Source organism: Abrus precatorius, unplaced genomic scaffold (genome assembly GCF_003935025.1).
Source record: "Abrus precatorius isolate BTA unplaced genomic scaffold, Abrus_2018 Scaffold10, whole genome shotgun sequence".
Classification (NCBI taxonomy): Eukaryota; Viridiplantae; Streptophyta; class Magnoliopsida; order Fabales; family Fabaceae; genus Abrus; species Abrus precatorius.
Window position 1 is genome coordinate 26732927 of NW_020874292.1, and position 23558 is coordinate 26756484.

Here is a 23558-nt window from a genome sequence, read left to right on the forward strand (position 1 = left end):
AAAAAAAATATATAATAAATTATTATATGAAAATCAATTTCAAATATTTATGTCAATTTTTAAAATATTATAATTCCTTGATAACTAACAAAGTCAATGACATTAAGCTAACATACGCTGAATGACTTAAATTTTATTGGATTAAAGTCTTTATTTTATCAAGATTTCAAATTTGTTACTTATAATTAATTAATTTTCTTAATTTATCATTAATTCAATAACTATTTAGCTATACCAATATCCAATCAACTAGTATGGCCTAAGCCATTAGGTGTATAGAATCAAAATAATATATATAACCTGATAATTATTATATATTGTAATCTATAGTTGAAAAAAAACTGTCACTTTTTTCTCGAGGAATGTTAGATTAACAGTTTAGTGACAATATTATTAAAACCAATTTGAAGTTGAGTTAATTCAATAATCATATATCTATATGTATTGCCTATATGTGATGTAAAAAAAATTAGATATATCTATCTTTATCCAATAAAAATTGCTATATATTCATTTATTTATTTATCTAGATAATTTATATCTTATTTACGATATGATTTTATGATCTAAATTAATTTAAATTAGAACTATAAAAAAAACTTACTTTTCATTTTACACTATTTATCATAATAATAAATCTCTAATTAAAATTAATTGAAAATGCTATCATTTTAACTATAAATATGATAATAAAATAATGAATTTCACTTTATTAGCTTATAATGATAGCACGAAATTATAAAATCTTAGACATTGAAAGGAAATGTATATTCATTAATGAAAATGTCTTGAATGCCTGAGACATGGTGAATTGAAGTTAGTACAAGTCCTATACTTTCAAAATCCATTCATTGGATCCACTACGTACGTAGTAGAGTCATTAGAAGTTTAATCTAACAAAGTTTCCTAAGTTAGCATCAAGAGAAAGTGGTGAATTGGATGACATGCATGATGACATCTAATTGACGTAACATTTAGAGGGTATTTTGGTTTTTGACTTTTGAAGATTTTCAGCATTGTAGCTACTGTGCTGTCTGATTTTATTTGTATTCTTGCACTGTTCAAATCATTGTTGGTTGCATTTTGTCTTTCAAATTTCCCATGACTATTGCTCTTGCATGCCCGTTTGCTTGTGGCAACTGTCCAATAGCAATGTCATAAAAGTATTAATAGACTGTTAATACATCTAATATTAATATAATACATTATATGTTGGCATGAATTTTTAAAATCTACATTAATAAAGATAATCTTAGTATTTGATATTTTTATTTATTAACATATGACAATTTTTACAATGATATATTTGCAACGTTATATTATTAAGAAATATATCAAATTGATCATCCAACACTTTTAAGCAATAAGACATGATAAATTGTTAGACTACACATTTCTTTATTTTCATTTGAATAGAGTTTTTTCTTTACATGAACAATGTTATGTAGTATAATAAATAATTTACTAAGTTAACTTTAAAAATAAAAGACTTAACTAATTATATTATAAAATACGAGTAATATTTTTGGCATATGTTTCTTTTATTATTAAATGAAATTCTTGTGAATTTCACATGAATCACCTAATAATAAAAAGTATAATAAACATCGTATTAAAAATAATACTTCCATATATTGGAATTTCTTTTACATTTATAGCAATATTTTTTTAAAAATTTTGTTAACTTTAACTTTTAAGATTGAAAATAAGTAGTTAGTAATAATAAAATTTTATTAAAAATAAAATATTTATTATATTTTTATAATTTTAATATAATAACTGTATATTTTTTTATAATTTTTTATTTATAGATACTTAAACTCAACTTTAAAGGTTAAAATTAACAAATACCTTTTTTTTAATATAATATTTATCAAAGTTATTCATAATCACCCTCTCCAACCATCACATAATCTCACAAAATTGGAGATAATTCTCTTACAAAACAGCTATTTTGCTTCCCTAGAAAAAGTCTTCGACAGTACTAACTCTCAATAATCTTTAATAAATAATAATTAACCGAATAAAGCCCTAAACCTTAAACTAATCATTTACTGTTTAACCAGCTCGTGATACCCAACTACAACTACTAACACTAGTGGAATCTGACGAAATGCTGACATAAACATGGTGTCATTCGAAGCATTCGAATTGGCCCGTTGGTTTGCACATAACGATTCACCTTAAATTCAATGTCGTTTTGCTCTAGACTCTAGGTAGACTGGGAAAAAAACAGAGGGATGGGTGTGTCGTTTTGCTCTACCCTAAGGGTTATTATCTGTTTAATTTCTATAATCTGAAAGAAAAAATATATTATATATCTTTAATATTGATAGTAGGTTAAATTTGGGTTCTATTTATTCATTATTGTACAGTTGTACAATTTAAAAGAAAAAAGACCTTTAACAATGTCTATGATATATGAAATCAAATCTTAATTTTACTGAAAATATTAGAAAAGGAAGAGAATTAATTACCCCAAAGAGTCAATGCTGATAATAGCAAAATAAAAGTACAGAATTAAATAATGATCAATATAAAATTAAACTGTGTTCAGATTTTGATATTAAAAGAAATATTTTTTGTTTTAGAACGAGATAGCCTTTGTATAACACTGTTGCAATGAGCTTTCATATCTGTCTCAAGCACAGAGCCAAAAGATGCCTTTGAAGCAATTGATAATGTCAGTGACTGAGAGATTGAGGCATGTTGGCATGGATACAAGTCAGCGTGGAGGTCATCATGTTCCCTCTGCTCCAAACCATCTGTCCTCTTCTTAAAGCTTGTATCATTATTTTTAAAAATTGTTAACAAGTGCTTTAAAATTTAACAGTAATTTTTTAAGACTAAACATGTTTTATATTTTAATATATATTATATTTTAATGATAAATTTTTATTTATTCTTAATATTATAAGAAAGTATTAGTTTAATTTTTTTATGAATACAATTTTATGAAAAAGTGACATGTAATATAAAAATTAACACATAATAATTTTTATGTTAATCACTTTATCGTTTAGCAATGATTAAGGATTAAAATTAATATTTTTTTATAATATAATAAAAATAGTTTTATAAAGACTAAAATCAAAATATAATATATTTTGAAGAGCTGAAAATATATTTTAAGCATTTGTTTATGTAAAAGTAAAGTATTTAAGATTAATATATTTCATCATAATTTATAATAAAACTTTTTATTATCTATTTAGAACATTGATTAAGAAAAATCTCAATGAATTATTTTCTTTTTAATTGAACATTCTACGTCTCCTGATTCCAAGGTATTCCCAACTCCGTCAATTTCTAACTTTCAGAAAGGCAAATCTCTTGGACCTTGAACAAGATTTAATATCATTGTTAATAATGAAACGACCATGTCTATGTTTTTTTTCCTCTTTCTTTTTCCGAAGGGCAATAGAGCTAATTAAGTGTGATTAAGTTTTCTCATGGGAATGCATCTTAAAAGGGTAGCATTATCTATGTCTTGGAACTCTTAAACCCTATAATTCTTCATTTTTTAAGTGTTGATTATTTGTGAGCTATTTAAGTATGGCTAAAAATGGAGGAGCTAGAATGAAATCTCGTGCTTGATTTCTGAGGTAGAAAACAACTAAAAAAAGTAGCCACTAGGTTTGTCTATAAACAAAACAATTAAATAGTTAGGCATGCGCATATTATCAATTAGGAATCCTAAATTGAAATCATAGCATGAACCCTGATTTGTATTTTGTTTGTTCTGTTTGTTTGATCTACTGGACTTGCATCTTTTTATATTATTATTATTATTTGATTCTTTATTCGATAGCTGTCTCAAAATGTATGGCATGCATTAGAAGCCATGTCCCTGCTCAGATTCCGAACGTCCCAAACATGTATAAGATTAAAAAAAGTAATCTGCATGATATATATTAATGTGTTGGGAAAATAAATGGTAAATCTATGAGGGGACAAGAATCTTCTAGTATGCCATTAAGAATTGTTTAGAGCTGTCTGTAAGGATTGATACTGAGATGAGGAAAGGAGTGAATCTTAATATAGATGCTACATAATCATTATTACGTTGATATGTTATGAGTATATTAACGTGAAGTGAATAATATTTGTATCCTGCAGAGATCACAGACTACAATGGGACGATTAAGGTAAGAATATAATTATTCAGCTAACCTAGTTGCTTACTAATCACACTGTTGCCACACTCATTAATTAAGCCCTTAAAGGGCCCCTCTTTCATGATCTATATTTTTTATGCAAGAGAGAAGATAGTGTTTAAAATATTTTAAATATTATATATATATATATATATATATATATGTATATAGTTAATATATTTTTATATTTTAAGAATTAAATATTAAATTACTTATATATATATATATATATATATATATATATATATATTGACCAAGTGTCTAACCTAGTCCATGAATCCCAAGTAACCAAATGCAATTCCCACCTTTCTCTCTTGTTCAACTGTAATTTCCTTTATCTTTTTTCTTTAATGTCTAAGAATATATTTTTCATCAGAGCATGGTTTTATATGGAGTACAACGAAGTACACATTGTGCTGAGGAGTCTAACAATGGGACTGAGAGCTTCATATGTACAGAGCACAAGTAACCAAATGTGGGATATGATCGTTATAAATAAACAAATAAATATTATGATATATTCCCAATTTAAATGGTACTTGCCTAACAGATGCATAGGATGAAACCCATAGCATGTGGCATATGCATAACTGAAGCATAGGTTCCAATTCGAGTCATCTGCACATATGATTGTTTCCTCCGTGCTAGTGGGTAATTTTAGTGTACAGGTCCAAAGTCATTGCAAAGAAATTGTTTCCATCATAATAATAAAGCACTCCACATGTTTCAAACCCTACAACCCTCTTTGTAATCTTGTGCAAACTCCATTCACCTGTCAAAACCAGCTCTTCAGAGAGAGGGAGAGAGAGAGAGGCTTGAAATTTAATTCAAAAGTCAGTCTCCTTAATCTTCTTTTTTTCCCTCTATTGGTCTCTGAGGAAGACCATTTAAGGTACGGATTAAGATTTGTGTCTTTTTCCCGTCCGAAGTGCTAAACACCAAAGGTACCAAGTGCAAAATGTCCAACAACAATTGGTCCAAAGTACTCAACAATGCCAAACAACAGATTAAAAGGGAGAATGAAAATTAAGAATGAGAATAGAGAGAAATTGAGACATGACAATCTCATCCTTTAAGATCGATTTTAAATATTTAAAAAAAGATAAATTTTATTTAAAATAAACACATTCACTGTGTTAAACTTATAAAATTACAATAAATATTTTTTGATAAAATTTATTAGTATTATTATTATTATTATTGGTTTCTTAAATTCTGCTCTAACATTTTCTAATAGAAAATGTACTCTTCACCATGGTCTGGCGCGAGTACCATCTCTATACTGCACTGCGATTAATTGGATATCAAATTATCAATTCTACGAGTCGTTAGTCGCTACAGAAACAAGGGTCGAAATCAATACAATGAATGAAGCAATACAAGAGATGTAAAACCTTGAGAGTGATACAAAACAAGATAGAGTACGAATCCTTTGCATTATGGAAGAACAATATTTGATTACTGAGAACGAATGAATTTCACATGTTCCTTCAAAGAATAAAAAGTTCCACAGGTGAATTAAATTGGAAACAACAGGAGTTTGGAGATAAAAATGGCAATATTCTTTTCAGCTGATAAATTTGCTCTATACATGCTTATCTAACAAGTTAACTTCAATAGTTTTCCTTAATTATTAATTAGCCAGAGAATCATAACATTTCATCAATGACAAAATACGAAATTGGTAAAATGGGAACGAAAGAAAAAGTTTGAATCCAGATTGGTGATAGATGAATACCCAGAGAACCGAGCTAATTAATTTCTTATAAGTGGGACTCTTTGGCCAACTCTGCGTTGCTTCCGCAGAGTAATTTCTTGCTTATGAGAGGAGGTGGTGAGAGGCTTTTATTTTTAAATTTAACTATATATTATTTATGATAGTAAATAAATGATTTTTTATAAAGAATAATAAATAAACGATTTATATAATAAGTTCATACTAAATTATCAAATTAAGATATATTTTTTTAAAACTGAAAGCTTACCCTTCCCATCTCCCATCCAAAACTTCCCACCCATCCTAAACAACCCCTAAACTTCAAAGCAGTATGGTAAAGCAGTGTGGTAAAGAGATAATCCCTAATCCATAATTAAAGCAATTTGATCAAAGCAAATATTTATTTTACTTGACATTTTTTGTGTAACATCAATATTAGTCTTTTTTTTTTTTACTGGATAAACAATCAAATACATAATATTTATTCAACTACATCTTTCCGTAAATCAAAGTTACTGTAAACAACACCGATTATCTACCGCCTATTGGGTCCTACAATAGTCATGACTCTTGCACTATGTTCAAGAAAAAACCTCACTAAGAAACTTAAGTTCTGCTTATGTCAAAACATTTACAGTCATCCATCCTATTACAGCACCAATTCCCATAGCTTGCAGCTTTATTTACATTCACGCATCACACTGTGAAAAGGTTGGATATGCATATATACCAAAGGAGGTCTATAGGTCCACACACAAGTAGGAGATGACAGAGCCGGCTCGACGTTCGGTCCGTTGGCTAACCTTCCACTTCTCAACAAGGACCTTTTTTATGTTGGGGCAGCTAGAAACCACGGTGGCCACTCCAGCTGAAGTTATACCAGAGCAATAAACCATGTGGCATGACTCAAGCATAGTGCAACCTTTTACAAGATGGGCTAAGCCAACGTCTGTTATTTGACGGCAGTGTGAGAGTACTATTTCTTTAAGCAATGGACAGCGTTCTCCCAACTCAGCCATAGCCATATCCCCCAAATTCTGCAATTGTATTGAGCAATGGAATGAAAAGAAAAAGGAAAGAAGATATTCATAATTTGCAATTTGAGCAGTACAAATTCTTGAGTAAAACCTTTTATATGCACAAAAATTTGAGAAAGTACATGAACAATACACAAGGAATTTCAGTAAACTGTTTTTACGATATTAATTGAAATAAAGCAATCTTCCCTACTTCAGAGATCATTCATGCTATAACATATATGCCTAAAGCAAAGGTTTGTATCATTATGTCTCTAATATATGCCAATATATATGCAGTCCCTGATCATGTGTGTTTCATTAACAATATTTTAGTAAATATATATATATATATATATAACTGAATCAAGACAGCGCAAGAAATTCCTAAATAATATGAGGGTACAATCCAAATAATAATGGGCTTATAAACTAACGAAAAACTACCATTATTTGGGTATAAAAGAGAGTTTTGAATACTAACCTGCAGTACACTAACGTCCAAATAACAGAGTTGAGGGCACCCTCTTGCAATGGCTATCACTCCAGCATCTCCAATTTGATGGCAACCACTAACATTCAGATAATGAAGGGAACAGCCCTCAGCTATAGCAATAAGTGCAGCATCCCCCACCCTAGTAATTCAACAAAATGGTTAAACTAGACATCATCCACAACGAACAATGCAAAAGATATTCAGACATAATCTAGAGCTTGCACATGAATGAAAAAAGAAACCACAGAAGATAAGATGTAATACAAATTTTCTATAACAATAATAATGATAGCAATGATAGAATAGAATAAAAATATAACTTTGAAGAAGCTTTTACCTATCACAGAATCGAATGCTAAGATCAGTTAGCGACTTACAATGCTCACCAACAGCAATGATCCCTTTGTTCCCAATCTAATACATGGTAGAAAAAGCAAAAAAAAATAAAATGTAATAATAAAAAAATTGTATTAACCTGTTATAAAACTATCATAATATAAATAGTCAATAAAAAAAGGGGACCCAGAGTAGGTAGTCACTGGTAAATAAAGAATAAATGCAAATTATGCCAGAAGTCAAAATTACAAGGCGTATCATTTTTCAAAAGAGAGGAGACAGCACAAAACTGGCACAATAGTTAGCTTGCATAATTGGCTTGGTCTCAGAAAAAAGGCATATTTTTCCACATTTTAAAAGCTATGAAAATCCTAAAAGATATAATCCATATAAAACGTTTCAACAAGTTTTCCGTTAGCTGCTGAAGGTCTAACAATGAAAATCCTAAAAGATAATGACATTTAATAACAGCATAAAATCCATTGAATATCTATAATACAACGTAGGTACTAGGTAGTCTATCCTTACTTTTGGAACAACCTGATATCTGTTGGCTTAAATTCCAATAACAACCTACACAAAAGCACTGCAAATGGAAATGATGAAAGCAACAAATGAAATTCCTCTTTTCCATTTTTTTTATTTGGGAAGGGGAGGGGAGATGAAGAGGTAGTTAGTCATATATCTGTATCGAATTACTATGGATAAAAATGTATTTCAAAAGAAATGGTTATAACAAAATTAATTACTTTTGGAAGAACTGAGTTCAGTATTTGGATATTTTCATCCAAAAGAGTTTGCAAGACTGAGCTTTGTTTGGATTGTGTTAAGGTAAAATTACCTTTGAATCATCAAAATTAGTATAAAATTATTTTAAAACATTCAAATATCATGAGGACAGATATGTTGAATCCTGTGTAATGTGTAGGGTTGGAAATGGGGTCTAGGCTTTTTAAGACCTGAGTCTGACCTGTTTTCCAAATCTAAAGCCATTATTTACCTAGATATAGACCTGTTTTCAAGTTCAAGGTCTAGATTGGCTTAGTCAAAAACAAGACTTGCTACGAAAGCCAAATTTTTAGTAATGCATTTTCAATAGGTAAAACAAAATTACTTCTAAAACAGGCTAATTGGCCCAAAATTATATTAAGTCAGCAGATTTAAGCCTTTAAATAGATCAATAAGTATATAATTTCAAAACATAACAATAAATATTTAGGAGAATAATAATTAGATCACTATATGCCTACCTAATAATAATAATAATAATACTAAAAATAATTAACTTAAATAGGCCAGCCTCAAGTTTAAGTTCTTAGAAAAGCAACTGCATTAAAAACATGGGGAAATGTTTTGCTATTCTTAGTGGTCCTGCCAAAATAATGTTATCAGTGGTGATTGGTGAAGGGGGGGAAGGCAAAAAACTGCCATATATATATTACATTATATATTACATTATTTTATTATGGCAGTTTTTTGCCTTCCCGCCATTCACTATATATATATATATGTCAAAATCAAGAATCTAATTGTTAGAAAATCATCAAATAATATCATGTCTCATTACAAGATCTCATAATTACATAATAGCATAAGTCTAAAAGTACAAGTTCAATACAAAGTTGCAAACTAAAAGCCATTAAGCCTCAAGTGAAACAAAGTGATTAAAAACAAGGAAAATAGAAGGACTAATTGAGGAAGGTTGTTGGAATAATCCAATTAGCTGCCCTTGAAGAATTTGAGGAAGCTTGTTAGACCATGTTAAGGAAAACTGCTGTTCAAACCAAGGCAGCAGTGATAGAATAAACAATGGATGAAAAACAGAGAAGGAAATTTGAGAAGAAAAAGAAAGTTGAAACAAAAAAGAACGAAAAGAGAGAAAGAGAGAGAGAGAGAGAGAATGGAGGAGAAATGTGGAGAAGGAAAAAGAAAAACAAAATGAAGGAAGATAAAACAAAAACAGCAACAAAAAACCTGCTCAACAGAAAATGAGGGTTGCTGGAGCTCGTGATCATTGGAAGCAGGGAAGGTGAGAGAGGGAGTTGGGAGGTTGCTGTAAGAGGGAAGGATGTAGCTGAGACTGAAAACATAGGCTAAAAGGTTTGAAAGTCTACATTTTAGGGTTTTTTATAAGCCCTAGCAAGTGACCTAGCAATATTCCACCCCCAGTAATGTGTGCCACTATTAAAATGACATAACACCATTCTTCTAGGTTATAAGGTGCAGAATGCATTTCGAAAGTGAGCTATCTAAAAAAGAAGTCAGTTTTGAAGCCAAAAAAATGAAGCTACATATACAAATGACATTTTCACACAGAAAACCAGACATGCAGAAGGGTACCTCATAACAGCGACGGATATGAAGTTTCTTTAAATTTCTGCAGCCACTAGCTATGCCACACATGGCCTCATCTCCAATGCTTGAGCAATCTACCAAGTGAAGAGCTTGCAAGAATTTGCATCGCTGTCCAACTTGAAGAAGGCCAACATCACCAATTCTTTGGCAGTAAAGCAGTGCCAACTCAGAGAGATGTCTGTAAGATAAAAAGCTAGGATTAGCATCACTGATGAAAATGAGCTAATATTCAAATAAAAGACCACAGCATGAATACCTGACTATCAGTTATAGGCATTTCTTTACAAGTTATAATGTTTTAGTAGTATTTGCACAAAATGATAATAAGATGAATGATAAGATAAACTGAGAAATTCACACAAGCTTGATAACTAAAATACACATAATCCCGTAGGTCAAAACAAATTCTTTATGATATTTACTTAGTATGCTAGTGAAACAATATTAATAGTTTAGTAAAATTTCCTAAAGCATGAGGTTCAAAGAGCATATTGTTTACTCAAAAGTGAGACTGTTAGCAGCATCACAAGTTACAAGGCTAACAGAAAAAGTTATTAGCAGTAGTCTCCATATTCATATTCTTATAATCAAAGCAGGCTAGTCAACAGCACCAACATGAGACACAACAATGTCAATAGGAGCAGTCTCTCCTAATCCCACTGAATTTAGGAGAGGTAACATTGTGTAACAAATATATGCACTAATGTGAATATTTTTTTTTATCATTTTGTTTTTGCATTTTACACTAGGAATACTTTTAAGAAATTAAGAATGTAGTACAACAACATAGGCAGATAAGGATATGCAGAGTTACACGAGCAAAAACAATATATTGCATGAAAGGAAAAACTCAATAGCATTGGATTAATTAAATACGATCATTACACTAATCAGATATAGACAGATAGACCGAAAGTGGACTTTCTACTAATGTTTCTTTCGTCTAGAACATTTAATCCATTTCCATATGCTGATTCTTTCTACTGTACATGAGTTCTGTTCATATATGTATAACATTTACACAATTTAGCTTTAAAGAAAAACATACAGGCATGATTTTCCAACAGACTCTAGTCCCATAGTTCCGATGTTGTGGCATCCATTGACTTCAAGATGAGTTAGTTCCTTGCAGCCAGTAGCAATTGCTTCCAAACCCTTGTCACTTAGGAAAGAGCAATCACTTAAAGTCAAATTCTTTAACTTCTTACATCCATTTCCAATAGCACACAAACCCCTGAATGTAATAAATCATCAAAAGAAAACATATTACTAACTGAACCAAATAAAATTGAAAGAACTATTAGTGGAATGCAAAATTAATAATTACAGACATGAGAAAAAATTATGCTCAGATCACATGTAGAACTGAAGGGTGAAGTTTATTCACCCCCCCCCCCCACTAGACACCCTTTGCTAGATGGATCAAAGGACACCATTGAGCTCCATCAAAAACCATAATTTATGAAAAATAATCAGGAAAAAAGATTGTTGAAACAGCTCTTCTAATGGTTGACCATCAAGTCGTAACACAAAAAGAATCTGCAATTTGTGTTAAACCCTGAGCACCTTGTACTATATCATATTAAAATTTAAAAAAGATCGAGAATTGTAATTTGTGTGAATTCAACAATAGTCAAATGAAGCAAATCCTGAAAAAGCAATCATGAGAAAGCAGCTCACTTGTCAGTAAATTTCTGAAAACTATACAGAGCCAATAACTCCAGAGACAAACAACTGGCGCCTACAGCTTTCAAAGCATCATCTGTAAGATTAATACATTGCAGCTTTAGAACTTTCAAATTTGGACATCCTTCAGCTACAGCAAGCACCCCTTGATTATGGATGAACTCAGAGTCCAAGGACAAGGTCTCAAGCAATCTGCAGTGCGATCCTATAGCTTCCATTGCAATGTCAGTTATTTTGGCACAAACTGCTACACCAAGAGATTTTAATGATTTTCCCACGCCCAAGGCAAATTCAACCAAACCCATATCAGTCAAGCCTTCGCAGAAACGTAGATTCAGATCTTCAAGTTGCTTGCAACACTGCCCAACAGCAGCTAGACCTTGATCTCCAACATAACAACCCTAAAGGAATAACCCATCAATTATAACAATAAAAATGCAGAATCAATACCCTATTACTAGTAGAATAATAAATATCGATAAAGTGGTAAGGCAAAGGATGCACTGATAAGGAAAAAGGGTATTGTTATCCCAAATTCTAAAGCATCAGAAGACACGGAGTCTGATCCCCTAGCCGTTCAATGTAAAAGAAAACAACTAATAATTGACCCTTTGGCTTTAAGATATTACAGAAACTCAACCTTCATTTCAAAGCACTCTATTTAAGATGATTTCACAACAAGGCTATACACTTAAACGTTCCAAGAAAACGAACTATTGTAAAGAAGCAAAACAAGTACAACATCAGCAGCTTCATAATGAAAATAGCTGAAAAATACCTGCAAATCCAAGGCTTTCAAAGCAGTGCAATTCCTCGCCAAAGACGATAATCCATCGCTAGTGACATTAGAACACCAAATTAACCTAAGCTTCTCCAGCTTGGGAAAGCCTTGGGCGAGAGAAGCCAAGCCAGCATCCGACAAACAGAGCGAATCGAAATCGCTCTCCTCAGAGCCAGAACCGTTTTTATCCGTCACGTAATGCAGTTTCAGCGACGAAACGGAGGCATTGTCGCTGGCGCGTCTTCTCCCCTGCTCGAATCGAAGGGAAAACGAAAACGAAAGCAATAAGAGGGAAAAAAAAGAGGTTAACGGAGAAAGGGACGGAGTTAAGGAAAAGGACTAACGAGGTGAACGGGGAGGGAAACGGAGAGGCGTTCGTCGATGTGGACGGTGGTGACGTTGGAGAAGCGAGTGGATAGAAGGTGGACGAAGAGGTCGGGGGAGCCGGTGGCGCCGATTCGGATGGCGGCTCGAGTGAGTCGTTCGAGGCGGAGCCAGCGAGTGCAGACGAGGGAGCAGGCGTCGCGGCTCCATTTGGAATCGAGGCGGCGAAAGATTTCGACGATTAACTCGTCGGGAAGCGAGTTGTTGATCCAATCGTGGCCTCGCATCGCATCCACAATCGCTTTGCTTCAAGTTTCGACTATTGCCACAAAAGGGCTTTCAGGTTGCAGCCGCAGATCTAGTTGCGTACGGTACGGTTTCTTATACTTACCGTCTTTCTTTCTCCTTGCCTCACTGTTATTTGTTGCTAAAACATATTTAAAATTTTTAATTATTTATAATTACTAACATAAAATAAACGTAAATGTGAATTTATTCATCTCTATATGCACTGAATAAGTAATGTAACAACCAAAAAACTAACTTTGTATTATAGATAAAAATAATCTGTTTGATAGATAAAATTTTAACGAACCTTATTTTAGAAAGGCGCGTGAATTATACTTTTCTTTTTATGATAATTTACAAATCTAAATTAAACATAAAAAATGTTACCTTGGTTTATTGGAGATACACGACTGAATTGTCCGTGTGCTGTAATTGGATTAGGGTATCAATCACTCTTTGATCAAGTTCTCTATTTTAAGATTGCTGAAAACAAGCAAATTAATTAAGAACGACAAATCAATTGAAGATAATACATTTAAAGAAGTATTCTAATAATTTGTAGTCTCGTAAACAGGAAATTTAGCTTATTAAACTTTCGAAATCATCATACCTTAATTTATTTTCAATGTTTGATATATATTTGCCATATTTTATTTATGAATTTCTATGCTGTAGAACAAGAAATGTATACAAACTTTTTTTTTCTTTACCCACTTAACTGCAAAACTTTTACTATGCAAAATATTCCTTAGGACTTAGGAGAGTTGTTCGGGAAATATTTTTTATTTTAAACAAATATATTTAAATTTTTTAAATAACATATAAAAGTCAATATATTAACATAAAATTAATATATTAATTTAGTATTTTTCATAATAAATTATATATAATTTTTTAAATTTAAAATTAAAATATATATCATCCACTCTCTTTTTTCTGAAACATACCTTAATTAAATGTTAAATTTTAGAAAATATATCCTATTTGAAGTTTAAGTATGATAAAAGGGTAATTTTGTTTTTAGTATAATATTTCGTATTATTAAAATTAATTATGAAAATATATGAAAAAAATCAGAATAAAATATGTTGTAATATGCTTAATTTAATTTAAGAGAGTGACACAATAATTTAGAGAGAAAAAGTGTTTTTACCTTAATTTTATTAATTAAACAATTAATATTAGTGTTAAAGAGACTAAAATCACACATAAATTAAAGTATAAAAATTAAAAGTGTAATAAAAATAAAATATTTTATTTTATTTACACGTTCATGTAAAATTTGAAATAATATTGACTATTATTATTTTAATCATATAAAAATTATAAACACAGTAAATAAAATATTCATATTAATTAAGTAATTTAAATATTAAAAAAGAACTATTGACAGAGAATAAATTAGGAAATTTTACTAAATAATTTAATAAAATAATTATGTTTAATTTGTATAGTATTTTTTAACAGATAAAATAAAAACAAAAAAAAAATCTTTATTATTATTACTCTGTTAATTTTCTTCAATTTGTGGTACATTTTGGCTTAGTTATTGGATGGGTGTTCTCGTAAATTTCTTTTTCTGCTTCTTATAAATAATTTTTAATGCTCTAAAACATAAAGACAATTTTAAATTGAAATAGTAGCATTTTTCCTAGTATGTCTGTTGTGTAGCTTTTTTATTTGGTATATTTAAACTTGTTTATCACTACTACCGAATTAGCTTTTGGTAGTAGATATTCAATGTAATAACAATGGAAAAAGTAGCTCTATTTTATTTAATGAGCAGTGTCTTGATTATATGCATTGACCTTCTCATGAATTGTACTATTATTAATTTAAAAGGATTGATTAAAATAAAATTATCAAATAATTTGGTTGAATATATTAAAATTATTTAGTCACATGCCCGTTTGCTTTCTATCATTCTTATCTAACGTCTTCACTTTTTTCCCCTTCCACAACATTCCATTTGAATTGACTTCTCCCACAACTATCTTCTGATTCTTCCACAATCCCTTCCCTACTCAACACTTGCAATTGCATCGCATCCCAATTCCTCATAATTAGAGCGCCAAAGCTGATTTTGGAGCGAAACGTGGATAATAATAAACAAATAAGCCAATAGCAAATTTGATGATAAAATAAATTGTAATGCTTTTAACGACTAACCAGTACCAAATAAAAAGTAGAAAAAACAAAACACCATTATTTAATTTTTTTTAAAAAAATCGAGTAATTATTTAGAAATCACTTATTTGCATTTGTAAGATTTATATGCGGAAAATAAGAAAAGGAAAATAGTCCTGGCACTACGATTCTGTGTGTGTGATGATCGGGTCGGGGGGTTCATTAATGTTGGTGACGACGATGACTCGTAAATCAGAATCATGATGTGAGTAATTGAAATCGAAAAGAGAAAATTCAAAAGAGGAGGAGGAGGAGGAAGAAGAAGAAGAAGAAGAAGAAGGCACACTACATCAGCAACAGCATTTCCTTTTCCATCCCAACATCAACAAAGAGAGAGAGAGAGAGACAGAAGCGATCATCAACAACAACAGCAACGACATGTCGTTCTCGTTTTTCAAGGCTTTGAGGCCTAAAACGCCGCAGGAGGTGGCCAAGTCCATCAAGGAGAGTCTCATGGCCCTCGATACCAAAACCGTTGCTGAAGTTAAAGCCCTCGAAAAGGCAAGTTTCTTCTTCACCTACTTACCCCTCTTCCCCCACATGAGACTCACTCGCGTAATTAGCACCCTTTTGATCCATATTCTTGTTGCTCTATCTGGGTTTTCGTTTTCTCAGTTAAATTCCCGTGCTTGATTATGGGAATCCGTATGCCTTCAAATTCTCAAAACGGGTCGTGTGAATTGTTCCTTTAGATAGATTATTTTTTATGCCCATTGTGTAGGGTGTTTATAAAATACCATGTTTTACCCGAAAACTAATCATTTGCATACGTAACTTGCTGTCATATGAGTGGTTTTGTTCGAGAAACAATTATGATGGGATTGTACTTTACAGAAGAGATTTCAACTTGCAAGTGATCACCTTTTTCAAGTACCTTACATGTTTCCCAAGTTGAAGAGGGTGTTTTGATTTTAACTCATGAAAGCTTCCTAATGGACATTGGCTGGTTTTCTCCTTCTGTGTTGTTGATTCATAATTCTCTCTGTATATAAGGTCCTCCTTTCTGTATCCTAATTGGTAATGGTGTCTGTTAAAAAAAAACTGTCAATTTTATGAAACTAAAATGTTTTGAAAATTATTTAGAGAGTATAAGAAGCTATAGAGAATTAAGCTGACAACTTAAAGTATCAGGTACTGCATTTTGTTGGGTCATCTCTGATAATGGTACATATGACAGTTGCAGGGATATGAATTTCCAGTTTCAGTGCTCTTTTAAGTTAGATAGCTTTGACAAAACTAACAAGAAGATTAATCGTAAAAATAAAAACTGGGTTTCTTATTACAATCTGGGATTATAGTCTGCTATATCAGGTTAATCATCTAAGATGATTATGTATATGCTAGGGAAGTCGCCCAGTCACTGTTTCTTTAATGGCATGCTTCTAACTGTTACCAATTTGTTGTAGATATTTATTCTGGAAAGAAGATGAAGAAAGAGAGAATGTGCTATACTGATATTGAGCCTTTACTTGCAGTCACTCTTTAGTGGTTGTTGGCTATTGATGCTTTTTATGCTTTGTTGTAGGCTTTGGAGGAAGTTGAAAAGAATTTTGTAACAATGAGAACCATGCTTTCTGGAGATGGAGAATCAGAACCAAATTTGGATCAGGTTTCACAGCTAGTAGAGGAAATCTGCAAGGAGGATGTTCTTACTCTTCTAATTCACAAGCTGCCTATACTTGGATGGGAAGTAAGATTCTGATTGTTAACAAGAAATACCCATGTGCAGTTGGCTTAACTGGTCGCTCATCATTGGTGTGTGAATTTTGATACAGGCAAGAAAGGATTTAGTTCACTGTTGGTCCATATTATTGAAACATAAGGTTGACTCCAATTATTGCTGCGTAGAATACATTGAACAACATATTGAGTTACTAGACTTCCTTGTTGTATGGTAAGCTTTTTACTGCATTACCTTTTTGCCCACCAGCTTTGAACTGCTTTTTGTTCCTCTCATTCATGCCTCTTTCAATTGCGGAGCTTTACCTTCTGTAGTTGTATTCAAGCTGGAAGACTGAAACTGATGTTCTGTGCCAAATTGAAAACTTGACTTACTTTAATTTTTCTTTATTTCATTGTGTTTTGTATCCTTCTAACTGATATGGTCTGAAAAAAAGTTGAGGAAGGATTACATTTGCAAATTATTTATGTTGATGGTGAAACTGATATCAATTGATGAAGCTACTCTGGCATGCTGCTTATGCAATAAAATTGTTGCTCCAATTGTCGAATAGTTGAAAATAAATGCTGAGAGTCAATTGAGATTTTTTATGGGCAGTTCATTCTGAGAAAGGTCTATGTCTGTATATTTTATGTCTAGTATGTGTATATGTAGAGTTGATATTTTATAGAATAATGAGTTGCTTTGCTTCTATGTTGAAAGATTTTGTTAAAAAATTGATGACCTTTTTTCCTGTTGCTGACTATTACTGTCTATAGTTTTAATAATTTTAGGAGTATTAATTAGCAGAATGCTGCAGTTAATGTCATTTTAACATTGATACTTTAATAAAATGTATTTCTTTTGTTAAAGCATTAATGCATGACATACCCTAAGTGAACCTCAATGACCTTACTCATGAAATCATGGATTAAAATAATTTCTTTTGCTATTGTTTGGAAATATGTGTGTGTGTGTGTTTATTCTATAATTACTTTTATATGCTTGCAATTGGTTATTCATTCCTTTTTAAAAGAGTTGTCTGGATGCTTTTAAAAGTTTCTAACAAAAAATCATGGGGAATAAAGGGATTTAGGCAACAGCAGATAGAACTTACCTCTAATTTTGAATAATTTGTTTTCCCTTTATTATATAATTTGACCAAAGTACCCTAGGAACATTTTTGAATTGAGATATACATGCTAGGTACTCTGCCTCTTTATTTCCCTTTCATCAAATGAAAGTAATTTCACTTACATTTGATAAATTCATTCTTGGAAAATAATCAAGTACCTTACAGCAGGCTGAAATGCATTTTCACTGTCCATATGAGTAAACAATTGTTTAGTTTTACGTGATCAATCTTCTTGAATATGATAAACTAAATAGTTGCTCTAAGCATCTCTATCTGTTTCCAAGCAGCTATGATAACAAAGAAATTGCCTTGAGCTGTGGCATAATGTTGCGGGATTGCATCAAATTTCCCTCACTTGCAAAGTAAGATATTTTGGGTTGTTGTTATAAGGTCTTCTTCCCAATTTGTGTTATTTTTTTTATCTCTCTGATATCTTCATGTTTATTGTAGGCTTAGATTGATCCTGCCATGATTTTAATGTGCATTTAGGAATTGCTTTAGTACTTGTGAATTAGTTGCTACAGTAAAAGTGAATTAAATGGAAGATTCTTTTATATTTCTAAGGAGAAAAATATAGTTTTTTCTGTCCATTAACAATAAATATAGTGCATATATGTTGCCATCCCCACCCCCCCCATATAATTTGTACTTCCCATATGGTAATAAGGAGATGACAAGACTGAGATCATTTCTTGAGGCTGAGCTTGGAGATGATGAAATTCAATTGTTAAAATAGTAGGGGGTTTTAAACAAATTTAGATGCAAAAATTAACAGATGATTTTCAATATTAATGTACAATTTGAGATTGGTGCTTCTCACTCAGTCCATCTTGGAGGCAAGCCAATAATTATACTGTTTTAACTTTCTATATGTTTTTGGGTGTTTCAGATACATATTGGAATCTGCAAGCTTTGTGTTGTTCTTTAAATTTGTAGAGTTGCCTAACTTTGATGTTGCATCTGATGCATTTTCTACCTTTAAGGTCAGAATCCCCTCCCCTCCCCTTTTTAATTCCCATTATTTGTCTTAATGATTGTAAAGTTCCACATGTCATTTCTTCATACATCTCTATGGATATGTTTTGCAGGATCTTCTTACTAAACATGCAAACGTGGTCTCTGGATTTTTGACAGCTCACTATGATGAGGTTTGCTTCATCCTTGGCATTTTTATCAGATTTGAACATATCAAAGCAACACAAAATGCTGCTTGAGAAAAATGTGTATCAGTCTAATATTTTAAACCCAGAAGATCAAATCTCTTGTAGAATAATTTATGATATTCTTAGGTGCCCCTATCCTCATCTCTGAACAATTGCATGGTGCTGAAAAACTGAATGATTGTGGTGGTTTTTTCTTACATATTATACTTCAGCTATTCTAATAGGACTTTATGTTTCCAGTTCTTTGATCTATACGAGAAACTCTTGACATCTCCTAATTATGTCACAAGGAGGCAGTCTTTGAAGGTTTGTTCTAGCAACACTTTTCAATTGTTTTTTCTGATAATCTTTTTTAATTTATTGATTTTTGACTGATAAATTTATATGGATTTTTTAGCTTCTCTCGGATTTTCTTTTGGAATCTCCTAATTCTCAGATAATGAAGCGGTATATCTTAGAAGTTCGTTACTTGAAAGTCATGATGACATTATTGAGGGTATAACTTTTTTTAAACCTGTATAATTGCATGATATTCTCCTTTTTTTCATAACTAATGAACATGCTCACATGATGGTCAATTAGTTTGTTTACTAGTTATGCTATTCCTGATATATGCAGTATGCACAACTGAACATTTTCCTTGTTTATGTGGAATTTTATAGTAGTTTCTCTGTTAGCTCTAATCTGCATATATAGTGAAGAGTACTTTATATTATCTCCTAGCTCTGTTTTACTGTATTCTGTATTGTATCACTGTAATAACAGGTAAATGCATGTAATTGGTTTTGTCAAGTAGAGAAGCACTATTTGAACACATTCTCTTTTGATAATTCGTGGCTTTTAAGATTTCATGGTGGATTAACAACATGTGGTGGTCAGTTTGGTTGCATGTAATATTATTGGTGTGAAAATTGAGATATACATCACAGCCACTTGAGATCACAAATATCAGTGCTTATGAATGCTCTCTGGTAATGAATGTTTGGCAATGGAGTGTAACGAAAAGCAATAAATAGGTGTAATGGAGATAGGAATGTTTCCAGAAGAAAGTTTAAGTACCTTTTATAGACCCCTGTACCTAATATCCCAAGGGATGCAGGAGTGTCATCAGTTCAGTAGGTAAACCATGAGACTAAGGTGTTAAAAAGTATATTCTAAGAGGGGAAAAGGAGGGACATGTGGCAAAGGATCTAGAAGGAAGTTAGTTATGATGAGTGGGCACAGTGTTGGAGGCCCATGATGGTTTAGAAGAGGGAATTCAGTAACAAGGAGAGAGAAGAGAAGCAAAGGGAGGTAGGGAAAAAGTTTAGTAGTTTTACAGCCTTTGGCTTGGGCAAGGAAACTCTAGTTCCTTGAGTTTCTTATCTTTGATTCTCTTTATCATTTTTGTTGAATTTGTGTTTTAAGTTTAATTCAACCCCGAATGCTAATTTGTAAGGTAAAGATTGCTTTAATCTTTATAAGTCTTATTTAGCCATGTTTATAGTTGATCTTGGATTTCAACACACCTCACACTCGAGAAAATTATAGGACTTTGTTTTTTTTTATTATTATTAATTATAGCACTAGATAAGCTATGGGACCACTAGGAAAGTCATAGGACCAGGTATGTTGCACTAGAAAATCCACGAGGCCAAGTTAATTGCACTAGAAAAATTCATGGGGCAAATTTTTTTTAAGCCAAGGGTGACCCAATATTGGATTTACAATAGATTTTGATACTACATTGGATTTGGGCTTTAAACCTAATTCAACTCCAAAAACTAGCTTCTAATGTGAGGATTACTTTAACCTTTATAAGCTCTTTTTTAGGCATATCTATAATTGATATGGGACTTCAACAATTTCTAATACTTGTATCTCTCATTTCACTTTCATTGTGAGTATTGCGGATTTGTGTGTTTATTCCTATTTGATTGTTGGTTTTATCATATCTTCTATTAGGAGAAGGTGATGAAAACTTACCAAAGGTGCTTAATTCATGTGAGAAGACCAATAAAGGATCCAGTGAGAAAAGTGGATTATGTGGAATATAATCCATTTAAAAGAGGAAGATGAAGATCCCTGGGGAGGGGAGGGGGAACTTCAGGAGAAACTATGAAAAACAGACTTTGTTGTAAATAGTTTTACTGAAAATCTGCAATTTTGGTTTTTGATTGATGCAAATGGTGTCAACTATTCTAATTTATTTGACTTCACTATTAGGATAAGGCTTGGTGATGGTTGTTAGTGAACTCTACCTGCTTGGCATGCCAAACAACCAATACTATTATCAATCTTCAGTGGAGTGCTACACATTTGGTCCTATATTGTGCATGATTTTTCAAGTTTTCATACAAAGCACTGCTTTTGTTTTACCTTATCTTTCTATCTTATACTAACTACGTGTTTATTTGTTATATTTTGGGTTTGAGCAGGATTCAAGTAAAAACATTCAGTTATCAGCTTTCCACATTTTCAAGGTGAATTTTTCACTTCATGCTTTTAAGTTATATAACAAACTTATCCTTTTGGGTGTATAAAAGGATTTAAAACAAAGCATGCTTGATAATATGTTGTAAATAGAAGTATTCAGCCCTCTATGTGAAGTTTGGCAACCTTAGAATACTGGAGAACTCTTGCACTTTCCATGTTTGCAGCAATGAGTTGGAATTTTGGTTAATGGCAGGTTACACTGTGAATTCTTTTAATGCATTTAATCTAGTGGACAAAGGTGACTTTCATATCTGTATAATTAATTTACCAAGTTATTGTGAAAATGCATATTTGAACAACACAACCGCATGTTTGTCCTTTGAGGATTGATATCATTTCTGTTCTCTGTCTTCCTATTCCATGGATAAGTATTATATAGCAAGGCAAGGTCAGCAAGGTTCTTCTTGGGCAGTACTTCTTCAGAAAGTGAAGAACATATCACTATTAGGAGAGTGTTGAAAGGGCAAAAATATGATAGATTGCCAAGTATAAAAGCAGGTTTTCGAAGACTAATTTTGAGCACAATCTATTTTCTCCATAATAGCAATCATAAAAGGAATCTCTTATTCAGCATTTAAGGTAGAATAAATCTCTATTGGTACATGCAGAAAGTTCCTGAAGACTACTTTAGGCATTTCCTTCAAAATATTAATTGTTGAATATCCTATCCTTTTTATTTCAGGGGTTTTTATGTTTTTATTCCTAAAGAAATATACTCTACACCACCATAACATTTTGCTGTGGAGATGATCCTCTATATTTGTATTATCTTTTCTCACATGTTTATCCAGGTTTTTGTTGCTAATCCTAATAAGCCTCGAGAAGTAAAAATTATTTTGGCGAAGAATCAAGAGAAGCTGCTAGAATTGCTACGTAATCTATCTCCGGGAAAAGGTTATTATACTTTCAGTAATTGATTGATTTGAAACCTACACTTACGTAATGTTGTTCTGAATTTCCATTCTCTATTACTGAATAATTGAATAAAAATTTTCTCTCTTACGTCACTGATACCCCTATGCCATTTTTCAGGTTCAGAAGATGAGCAATTTGAGGAGGAAAAGGAGTTTATCATAAAGGAAATTGAAAGACTATCAACCTAAGTTATATTTTTCTACAGCATCCGTGTGTGATTTTGTAACAAGTTTTTTGTGTCGTGTACATCCAAAGCTAATTTGATGCAAGGATTTCATGTTGCTGTTTGTAAGCAACGTATATGTTGAAAGGTCCAGAAGTTTTTATGTGGGCAAGACACCAAAAATGTGTTTGTAATACAAACTGGGTTATTATTATCAACGAAGAAGTGCTTTGATATTGAAATAGTAATTTTGGTGAAGATGCCGCTAAAATTAATGTAGATGACTGAACATTTTTCTCATCATTTTCAGTCCTCTCAACATAATGGAGCACCCTTGTGAGGTATATCAAAGCATTTTGAGTTATACACTCCTCCAATATAACCCACCTGATATGTGTTCATCTGTTTATAAAAAAAGAAGTTATGACTCTAGTAATATGAGATAAGTCATCATTTAAAGAGTTTATTAAATAACTATATAAATAAATAGTTATTTAAACGTATCTAAGCATATTAATTTTTTATTACCAGTTGAGTTTTGACATGTGATAATGAACTAAGTTTGTTCTGCTGTTTCTAATGTCAAAATTCAAAAGTCAAAACAGGCACGATTGATTAGAGAATAAGTAATTCAATTATCATCTCCTCAAAGCAGACAACTTGGGGTGGTCTTAGGTTGATGTCATGTATGCTGTTGACCTGTG

General features: G+C 31.7%; 2 protein-coding genes across 6 annotated transcripts; one reads left to right on the plus strand and one right to left on the minus strand.

Annotated features, from left to right (window-relative positions):
• Positions 1-6260: 6260 nt before the first annotated feature.
• LOC113869840 (F-box/LRR-repeat protein 4-like) lies at positions 6261-13280 on the minus strand. 2 transcript variants are annotated; one of them, XM_027506339.1, is made up of 8 exons: positions 12889-13280; positions 12542-12793; positions 11758-12164; positions 11126-11311; positions 10063-10255; positions 7724-7800; positions 7375-7525; positions 6261-6911 (listed from the first exon to the last, which is right to left on the minus strand). In XM_027506339.1, exons 1-8 carry the CDS (start codon positions 13153-13155, stop codon positions 6615-6617), a joined length of 1830 nt encoding a protein of 609 aa, XP_027362140.1. In that variant the 5' UTR covers positions 13156-13280; the 3' UTR covers positions 6261-6614. The 2 variants fall into 2 exon arrangements, with proteins under 2 accessions (XP_027362140.1, XP_027362148.1); XM_027506347.1 differs by having other exon boundaries at positions 6263-6911; positions 12898-13268.
• A 2167-nt stretch (positions 13281-15447) lies between these two features.
• On the plus strand, positions 15448-23089 carry LOC113848285 (calcium-binding protein 39). Of its 4 annotated transcripts, none has more exons than XM_027477743.1 (11): positions 15448-15844; positions 16869-17033; positions 17119-17237; positions 18423-18500; positions 19028-19121; positions 19227-19286; positions 19542-19607; positions 19699-19797; positions 21719-21763; positions 22568-22670; positions 22809-23072. In XM_027477743.1, the coding sequence occupies exons 1-11, from the start codon at positions 15722-15724 to the stop codon at positions 22877-22879; spliced, it is 1023 nt and encodes a 340-aa protein (XP_027333544.1). In that variant the 5' UTR covers positions 15448-15721; the 3' UTR covers positions 22880-23072. The 4 variants fall into 4 exon arrangements, with proteins under 4 accessions (XP_027333544.1, XP_027333567.1, XP_027333559.1 ...); XM_027477766.1 differs by having other exon boundaries at positions 19738-19797; XM_027477758.1 differs by having other exon boundaries at positions 18426-18500; positions 22815-23072.
• Positions 23090-23558: the final 469 nt, after the last annotated feature.